The sequence below is a fragment of the Falco peregrinus genome, chromosome 9 (genome assembly GCF_023634155.1).
Source record: "Falco peregrinus isolate bFalPer1 chromosome 9, bFalPer1.pri, whole genome shotgun sequence".
Taxonomy (NCBI): domain Eukaryota; kingdom Metazoa; phylum Chordata; class Aves; order Falconiformes; family Falconidae; genus Falco; species Falco peregrinus.
The window spans coordinates 31,368,297-31,378,080 of NC_073729.1; the positions used below are offsets into that span (position 1 = coordinate 31,368,297).

At 43.9% G+C, this 9,784-nt stretch overlaps 1 protein-coding gene across 1 annotated transcript in view; it reads right to left on the reverse strand.

Moving 5' to 3' along the window:
• Nucleotides 1-9,035, reverse strand: part of SLC9A8 (solute carrier family 9 member A8) — a 30,864-nt gene extending 21,829 nt beyond the window's left edge. The window contains exons 1-3 of the mRNA XM_055814114.1: nt 8,878-9,035; nt 7,967-8,145; nt 3,298-3,378 (exon numbers count right to left, since the gene is read on the reverse strand). Coding sequence (XP_055670089.1) covers nt 3,298-3,378; nt 7,967-8,145; nt 8,878-8,885 — 268 coding nt within the window. The 5' untranslated portion in view covers nt 8,886-9,035. The remainder of the gene's footprint in view (nt 1-3,297; nt 3,379-7,966; nt 8,146-8,877) is intronic.
• Nucleotides 9,036-9,784: the final 749 nt, after the last annotated feature.

Sequence of the window (9,784 nt, forward strand, 5' to 3'; positions counted from 1 at the left end):
GCCAACTACAGCCTGTGGGCTACAAGCTGGGCATCCCTATCCTATGAGCTCACAAGGCTTAAGTAAAAGGCTGGTCTCGACCTCTTTTTTAGAGGAAGAGCTAACCACAAGCTGACCCTAACAACAGTGACACAGACAGATGAGGTCCTTTTATGATATCAAAAGTTAAGCGAACAACAATATAAATTTAAGGCAACAGCAGAGATTACGGGAAAAGGATAATCCTGAATCATACAACTTACACCTTTATATAGCACAAAGCTGCATGTTACACACAACAGTACTACTACACTAAAATTATGCTAAGTCAAGTCATGAAAAGGCTGCACAAAATAATGCATCACCAAGAGGGTTTAATAGCAGCAGAATCAAACTTGGACACTGGTTTTCAAAACCTGTCCCACATATCCTTACAAACTACTCTTCTTTTATTACTAGATTAATGAATGCAGGTTTTGTTCAGCTGGTTCCATATACTTAATCAGGCAGATCAGTTGTGTGATAGGGCTAATTGGAAAGTTAAGTCTGTAAGAGTTAATCTAAGCCTCATTCTTTTGAAAATGCTATAGGAATCTTCTTATTACAACCAGCCTTTATTTTTCTTGAGAACAAGTTAAAACTCGCTAAGAAATCAAAGAGAAAAACTCTTCTGGCAACTGTTTTTACAAAAAAATATTCCAGTAACTTTTAAGAATGAAGACCACAATCCAGAGAATGCACTCCCATCCTGTCCCCTGGGACAGTAACATAACCTAGAAACTGTAAAGTGGAGCTTCCCGAGTAGCTTAGACAATGGAAGGAAAAGCAGTCATGAAAATCGTACTTGTCTTCTCTGCTGCCATTTTTACTAGTCTTCAATAACTTTCTGAGAGTATTTGCTTAATTTACAGGACAAAATAGGACACACCTCACTTCTGGCACGGCTAGCAACACTGGATACTTGAAACTCAAGCTGTGCTCTTGCAGCTGTGTAGATCATTACCAGTAACAGAGGCTCACTGACCAGCAATTAGCTGGCAAGTCCAATAATTATACAGATGCCACACCCTGTCAACAGAGTTGACAGTAGTTTAAATATGACTGAGTCAATACACTAAATAAATAAGACTTAAGTGACACAGGACATCTGTTAGCTGGGTTGCTACTGGGTATAACTCCTGATTTAGTGGAATTGCATTTGCTGGTATCAGCTTGTCTGGTTTGGGAGACAAGACTACAGCGATGCTGCAGTTCAGAACAAAAACCAAACTCTGCAGGTCTCCTATACACCCTCTATGTAAAACCACAAGAGATGCACACAACTGGTACCATCTTACCCATCTTGAGTAGCAGTGACAGCCCCAGCAAGAAAACTTACTAGTTTCATGAACGAGCTTTTGTTGGGACTGACAGAAGCACAGAACATACTAGCACAGCTAAAATCCTTGTCCTACTGCTGAGATGCCAAGAACAAGAAACAGAAAAAGAACGGCTGTGCCTCTGCTGCTCTCTGCAAAGCTCAGCAGGAACAGTGACGTAAGCTTGCCTGACACCTCAGCTCAGCACTGCCCAGTAGTTGGCTTGGGGAAAACCCTAAGAAATTATAGCAAAGAAAATCCAAAACTATGCCAGCAAGAGCAATCAATATACTGCTGCATTTAAAATTGGGGGTTAGGCTTAAATTTAGATTAGCTATTTGCTAACAATGGTAACTAACCTCATTAGAAGCCAAATTAACATCCTTCACCTGGATTTTTGTGTACAAAGATGAAGATATAAAGGGATAGTACAGTCCTTTTGGAATCTTTCAAGACACTGGAAGATATACTACACAAGACATCTCAACTATCCACAGCAATAATGTAAGAAGGGAAGGGAAGTGTGTCAACAGTGAATCAAATGCTGCATGGTTTCTATGGGGATGACACAGTAAGACAGGATGATCTGCAGCAGCTCTGATCTTTCTATGTCATAAGATGGTAGACAGAAACACAAACGCACAAATTTGTGGATGCTGCTCCGATAACGATGAGGTGTGCATGCAATACCCAGGAAATCCATACCAGCACTGACAGATTTACAGGTCTACTTGTTTTTCAACTGCACAGAAATATCGAAACTCAGATAGGGCCTTGCAAGTGAATGTTCCTAAGCTTCAATACTTTCTACTATGCCAGTAATGTGATGTGATCTGCATCAAATTGAGTTCTCTAAAAATTCAGGAAATCACGCCTGCAGGAAAATATGTTTTTCTTTCTGCTAAGTAACAGCTCTAAGATTTTTTCAATCTAACACCCAAGATGCAAGAAGATCCCTGTTTTTCAGAAAGCATAAGGTACTGACAAGCACCAGAAAGCTTACTCCCTCCCATTGAGAAATTGTGTGAAACTACAGTTAAGAAATGAGAGCAGAAGACACCAGCAAAGCCCAGGAGAAAGTACAAAATCTACCTGCTCAACAAGTATTACACTCCCCCATGCTACGTTAGGATTATAGCTTAGCACCTTTCTCTTTGTGTTCTATTTTCAGAATGGCTGTCAGTGAAAGTGTCAGTATTAACAGAAGCAAAATATCACAGATTCTTGTAAACAAGTTACAGAGACAGCTGAAAAACTGTTGCTGGGATTAGTTAGGCCAGGTTCTTTAAACGTTATGTTAAACATTATGTAGAGAAAATAACTGTATTTGGCCCGATTCCCTCCTCATTTACACATTTATACATCAGGAGCAACAGCATACAAATAAATGAAATTACCCTAACATAAAACTACATGATTAGGAATATTCCCAATTTGATTCATATTAAGTAAGCACTTGATCTCCGTTAAGAGTGGTACTCTTATAGCTCATGTCACAGGAAGAGCTCTTGTCATGTTACTGAAGGGATAGTTCAGTATCTGGAAGTCCAGCCAAGTTTTCAGGATGCAATTACAGTCCCCAACTAGATTAAAATCACATACACAGACATCATTCCACCAAAACTAATACAAACACATACGCTATTTCAAAGGGAAGGCCAGAGTCTTGCTGCCAGGGAATGTGGCCATATCTTGTCCAGATGCAAAAATAAGAGGAAGCTGCCTGTAGTGACATCCCTATAGTGCCCGTTATGTATCATTTTACTGGGCTAGCCTCTGCACATATGCTCATTTCTTGATTTCTCCCATGAATCTAATCATACGAATTGGTTGTTTTCTTTGCTGCAGTTTGCCACATCTTTCTAGTGATGGTTAACACATAACAGAGCATTATTTCAAGTACAGGCTACCGAGGGTAGTCTGTAAACAAATTCAATATAAAAATGTCCCAGTTACTCACCTAAAGAAACAACAGCCACACTCTCTGGTAAAAAATGAAGTCTGTATTTTATCAGTAAATGCACCAATATGATGCAGATAGCTGTGAAGGGAAAAAAAAAATCAGATTTAGAAGTGTTAGAAGAGAATAAAATATACTTTTAAGTGGGAATACTAAAATGCACGCAGCAAATCTTACTTCTAATGATTCAGTAGAAACTCACTAATGCAAGTAACCAAATTTTAGTTCAAACCTAATTCTCACTTAAGTACATAAATGGATCTACAAATGACAGAGAATAACTAAAAGCAAATTTTAGGCCTCAAAATTATCTCCTAAAAATACAAGTATTACTACATTTAAAGCCTGATTCAGCTTACAAGAAAACATTCTCTGAGCAGTAGCTGTAAAAAATGAGTTATACAGAATACAGTTTTAATAAAGCTGTTGGTAAACCATTTTGTATTTTTTAACTAAAACGTACATGTACACATGGCCTCAATTAAAATTTCAAAGCAACACTTTCACGTCTGAGTCCCTCTGAGCAAATGGACTTTACCCAAACCGATAATTACAGAATCTGAAAAATTACATTGGAAGGGATCTCTCGAGGTCATCTAGTCCAACTTCCTGCTTAAAGCAGGGCTAACCTGAAATCAAAGAAGGCTTACCAGGGACTTGTCCAGTCAAGTTTGAAAATCTCTGAAGACAGAGAAGTCACAACCTCTGTCAACCCCAGTCCCACTGCTTAAGTCTTATGGTGAAGAATGTTCTTCTCTCCAATCCACATTTCCCTTTTTGCAAGTTGTGACTGGTGCTTCTTGTTTTTTTGTGCACCACAGAAGTGTCTCGCTAAATAGCCTCTGTAACTCCCGTTCACTGGGGCTATGAGGTTGCAGATGGCCAACTGTTCTAACACCCCGGTTCTCATAACAAGCAGCAGCCAAATTCTTATCCAAATCAGCAAGAGACATTTATTGCTGAGCATTGCTAAAAGTTAAACCAGTGAGGGGAAAAGACCAGTGTAGAAAAACACAAAACAGATCTGGCTTGAAGTAAAAAAACAACCAGAATTTAAATCTGATGCAACATTCACTTATTATTTTTAAAAATTCAGTTTTGTACTGTAGTAATGTATTTCACCCAGTAGGGAGAAAGCCTATGTCTCACAACAAGAACAAAGGTTACAGTAATAGGAAAATCCCATCACAGCCTCTGTGCCAATGGTAAAGGCAAATTACAAAGGATGTATAGCAGATCTGGGTACCTTCCGTGGATAATTTTGGAAGACACCATTTGATTTATTTACAACTACTGCAGGCAGGAAATTTATCTAAAAGAATCAAATAATCCTGGGTTATTGAATTCTTAAGAATTTTGATCTAAATATTCCCCATATTGAAAGTACCACAATTCTTCTCCCATTTTAATTTAGCTCAACAAAGGGTCAACCAAAGAAACAACATCTGGCTTGCTTGCCTATAATACACGTATTTCTCTCTATTTGCTAACAAATCATTCTGCAGTGGCCAGGGATATAAGCTGTATTACTGCTTGTTTTGTCAGAAAGCAATTGAAGCTCAAGCAAAGTCAACAGCATTTTACATTCAGGAATCAAATTGTGGCCTGTTAATTGCAGCAGAAACTGTTTTAAACTGTGTACTTGGCAAACCTAGTCACAACTGCAACAGAAATCTTCATTCTCCTTACTCCGTGCCTTGTGTCTGTGACTCTCACCCTATTTCAGCGTGGGCAGCACAGTGCCAGGCCACAATACAACAGTGCATATTTTGAACCTGGGAACGAACTAGCTTCTTGGAACTGCTCTTGGTGATTTGGTTTAACAGCTCCTTCTAGTTCGCTAAAAGCCAGCCACTCAGAGATGGTTTAGAAGAGTGTTTTCAGATTTCAACCTGAAAAGGGGCAAAATGGCCCACAAGTAGTTCTCAGCACTGGCATGGTTTACTGGATCCCACCACCCGTGAACTACTGGGGTCTACAACATGATCTGTATTAACTATATAGTCACAAAGAAGTACAAACCTCATAAATAAAGTATCATTTTTCATTGTCCCACTCTCCGATATGGTGCTAAGGAACGGGATATCACACTAACACCTGCATTCTGCCACTTGCTATCTTGTACACTCGGTTCATAACAACATGGTAAACATTTCATTGACGTGCACGTGGATAGATGGATGGGTTTACAAACTGAGCAAGAACTCATGAAAACCAGTAATATTTGCTCAATTACTGGCATGTAATTTGTTCAGGGACAAAGCTGTGGGTTTGGAGTGATGAGCAGGGATGGTTCCACTCATGAATACTGGCAGGGCTCTCCCACATATTTACCCCACTTCCACTCCACCAATCTTTTAAGATATTGGATCAACCAGTTCTTGAAACACCTGAGTTTACAGTACGATACTTTAATGCACGCAAGCTGGTGTGTTTAAAATGCTGTAGTAGAAACTGCAGCAGTTCAGAAGCTGACTAACAAGCAGCTAAGATATTTGGCTGCTAAGTGCCAAACAGACTATGGGAGCAATAGCTTCATCATGTATCCCAAGCAAAGTTTTTATTCACCTGTCAATCAGTATTATTGAGTTTCATAACATGAAAAATATGGATCTAGTAACGACATCTAGGATTACTGTGTTAAAAGCATTCTATACTGCTCTTTGGGATAGATCCATAAAGGCATCTGGACATGACGGATTTCCAGCGAACTCCAACGCAAGCACAAACATGCCTTCTATTCAACTGATCTAATCACCATCTCCCTTCTAGCAGCTTCTGACTACTTTGGCAATAAACCAAAAAGCAACCATAGCCTAAGAAGTAACTCCCACCACCATAAATATTATGGCAGCCTGGTATACTCTTTAGCTGTTGGTCACCCACTCCTTGTGTAAGACTGCTCAGTTCATATCTGGCAGTGTATCATCTGCTCCAGGCGCTTGTATGTATCAGGAGTACAACAAGGCAACAGACTCAAAAACCCAGTGTTCTGGACAGGCTAAAAGACCATTTGAGTGTCCCTTTAAGGATGAGCACAGTAAAAGCATATAATATAAAAGAAGGGAATTCATAGGTCACATGAATACAGCAGAACAGAGGCAAGACTTTGAAAGTGAATTGGTGTTTGAACAGATAAACAAGCCATAGAAATCTGGGGTCAAAGACTAACTCATGCTACTTCAGGGACTTGAAATTTAGTGCTTGACTCTGACACTACACAGCCATGAACTGATCTGCTTCTGGGTCTATTCCAGTTTAGCCCATTTCAAAGAGCATTTTACAGCTCACAACATCCAGATTTAAGAGTATGGTATACACATTCATTTTTACTATTCCTACACTCTTAAATCAGACATTATAAATGGGAATAACCATGAACAATAAGCTTTCATACTGGCTTTACTTTGTTCAGGGAACTCCCCTGTCCTGAGGGTGATGCTTTTAAGATCCATTAAGTTACCAAAATGGCATAAATAGGCTGGAACACAGCCAAAAAAATCATAGCTCTGTTCTTGCGACTTAAGAATACAATTTTTCCATGAATGGCCCTTTTAAAATCCACGAGACACACGTATTCAGAAACTTTCTTTTAATCTTAGAGGTCTTCTGATCACTGCATTTTGCTTTGGTCTTTCCTTTGTTTCTGTTCAAATTCTAATATGCCACTGACCTCTGGAAAAACATTAACCCTCTTTGAAGACAAGTAGACACTTTAGAAATAAGTAGAAGCCTTCTACTTTTTGCTGCACTTAGTAAGTTATTTATAGGAGGCAAAAAAATCCTTTTTTAAACTCCAATGTCTTGAAGAAGTTTCTGCATTGCTGTCCACTCCATAGCTATTACTTTCTCCATTTGCTACTGGAAAGAATAACCACTTAAAAGACTAGGTGACCCATCTGTCACAAGAAAGTGTCTCTGCGTAGGTTGCTTTGAAGGAACCAAACACACAAATGAGAACAGATGAACCTCAACCCTCCATAAAGTTTTGTTATTCTTACAGTTTTGATTACAGCACTGCTCTAAGCAGATGGTGAGAGATAACTATATTCTATTAAAATAAGATAACAGCCCAGACTTATAGAAAAGCTGGGCATGCATCTGTCATTCAAAATGCCTATAGATGTACAACATTAATACAATTATGGCAATCTGCAGATTATCATACTCTTGTAGGAATGTAAGAAAGTAACGAGAGCCAGAAAAATAGATACTGAACTTTAGTATTTGTGCACGTAAATCTGACTGCCTTCTATTGGTTTATATACCAAAATATCTGAGGGCTGGCCAGAAGTGCTAGAAGTAGTTAAATTGGCATCTATCCAGTACACTGTCCTCAAAGACAGATGCAAACACCATAGAGTATTCTGACAGTGTCTTTTTCATATATGAACATATGCCATGTGTTGATAAAGAAGGCAAAGACAATTAAGCATGTTGTTTGCACATTTGAGACCACAGTGAAAAGGTTTGGAACGGTCTTCAGCCTTCTACAGTTTTGGGAGGTTCAGGCATTTGTATACCCAATTTTCTAAATCCCTGTGCCTATATATTCCACTTCATGGAGAGAAAACCAGAGGATAAATAAATATGATTTAGAAAGCTGGCCTATATCCTTCAGACAGAGTACAATTAACAGAGATTAAAAGACTTTCAGTTCATCATTCACCTAGAACAAGAAGACTAAAAAAAATCGTCATGCCACTAGATTGCTCCTCTTGCTGCGCTTGGACTCCAGTCTGAACTGGAAGGATAGGTTTAGCAGGTGTTGGTACCACCAGTTTGGTAGTAGCAGCCAGCGTAGTGTGGAGGGTGACATTGATGACTTCACGTGTGGCATTTGCGGACCTGTCAGGATAACATAATACATGATTATACTGGATGGGAGCAGCAAGATGAAGACTTAGCCTACCAAAGACACGCACATATGAAATAACTACCAGGTCACAGTGAATTTGTACTGGTGACCAACACGTTAAGAGTGTTTTTTAGAAGTGGTCTCTGATCACAGATAAATACTGGAACTTCAGATTCATGAAGCCGATTATTGCTGAGCTCCTTCACACACCTCAGATACCAAATATTCTGTGCTGCAGCTCGGGGTGCAGGTGAAAGCCAGACTCAAGCGAATGAAGTACCCCGCTCAGCCTGCCGAGTGTAACAAACCTGCTGTGCAGGGACCCCGGGACCGCACTCGCCAGCTCCCACTGCCCCCCCCCCCGCCGCGCAGGGCCGCTCCAGAGCCGGCCTCCCGCTCCCGGGGGCCCGATGCTCCCAGGGCCACCAGGGGCCCGCCCCGCAGCCCCCAGCCCAGGGGCAGGCAGAGCCCACCGGGCTGCCCCGCTACACGGCGAGCCGTCCCGCAGCTGCAGGCGCCGCGCTGAGCGGAGAGGCCGGCACCGAGGGGCTGGGGACGCTGCCCCCCCTTCCCCCCGGAAGCCCCTGCTGAGGGGAAAGGCAAAGGCGCCCCCGTCGGACACACGGCAGCGAGGCCCTGCCCCGGAGACGGCGCCTTCCCGCCAACAGGGCCTGGGGGAAGCAGGCCAACCCCGCCCGCGGCCCACCCGCCACCGCACTCACTCCGCCATCTTGCCGGCCGCCAGCTTAAACCTCCCACCGCGCTCCTGCGGGGCCGCCCCACATGCAGCCACTTCCGGGGCTCCTGGGCGACACTCTGGCGGGCGCGTCCGCAGTCTCTATGGTAGAAGCAGGGCGGGGCGGGAGGGCGCACGCGTGCGCGGGGGCTGCCTGCCGCCGGCCTCCTGCGACGGGCGCGTGATCGGGGGCGGGAGGGGGGACGTCACGTGGGAGCGGGGCGGCTGCGCGCGCGGCGGGAGGCGAGAGGGGTTGGGCGCGTGGTGGCGGCGCGTCGTCGTGCGCGGAGCGGTGGCGGTGTGTCCTGCCGCCCGGCCCCTCTGCCGCCATCGGCCCGCGGCCTCTGCTGCCTCTGCTGCCATCGCCTCGCGGCCTCGGCTACCTCGGCCGCCATCGGCCCGCGGCCTCTGCTGCCTCTGCCGCCTCTGCCGCCATCGCCTCGCGGCCTCTGCTGCCGCTGCCGCCATCGCCCCGTGGCCTCGGCTACCTCAGCCGCTATCGGCCCGCGGCCTCTGCTACCTCTGCCGCTATCACCCTGTGGCTTCTGGCCCCTCAGCTGCCATCCCCCATGGCCTCTGGTCCCTGAACCATAACCCAGCAGCCCTGGTCCCTCAGCCATCACAGCCTGGGTGCTGTGTCCCTCAGCTACCTTTGCCCTGTGGCGGCTGGTCCCTCAGCCATCACAGCCTGGTGCCATGTCCCTCAGCCACCATCGCCCAGTTCCTGGTTCCTCAGCCATTGCTGCTTGGCACCATGTCCTTCAGAGCTGCCACCACCCAGCAGCTTATTCTCCCTCAGTCACCCTGGCCTTGCACCTTGTCCTGCAGTTGTCTGGTGGCTCCTCCTGCTTTGGCCAGGACTGCCCAGCAGCTCCGTGTTCCTCAGCCACAGT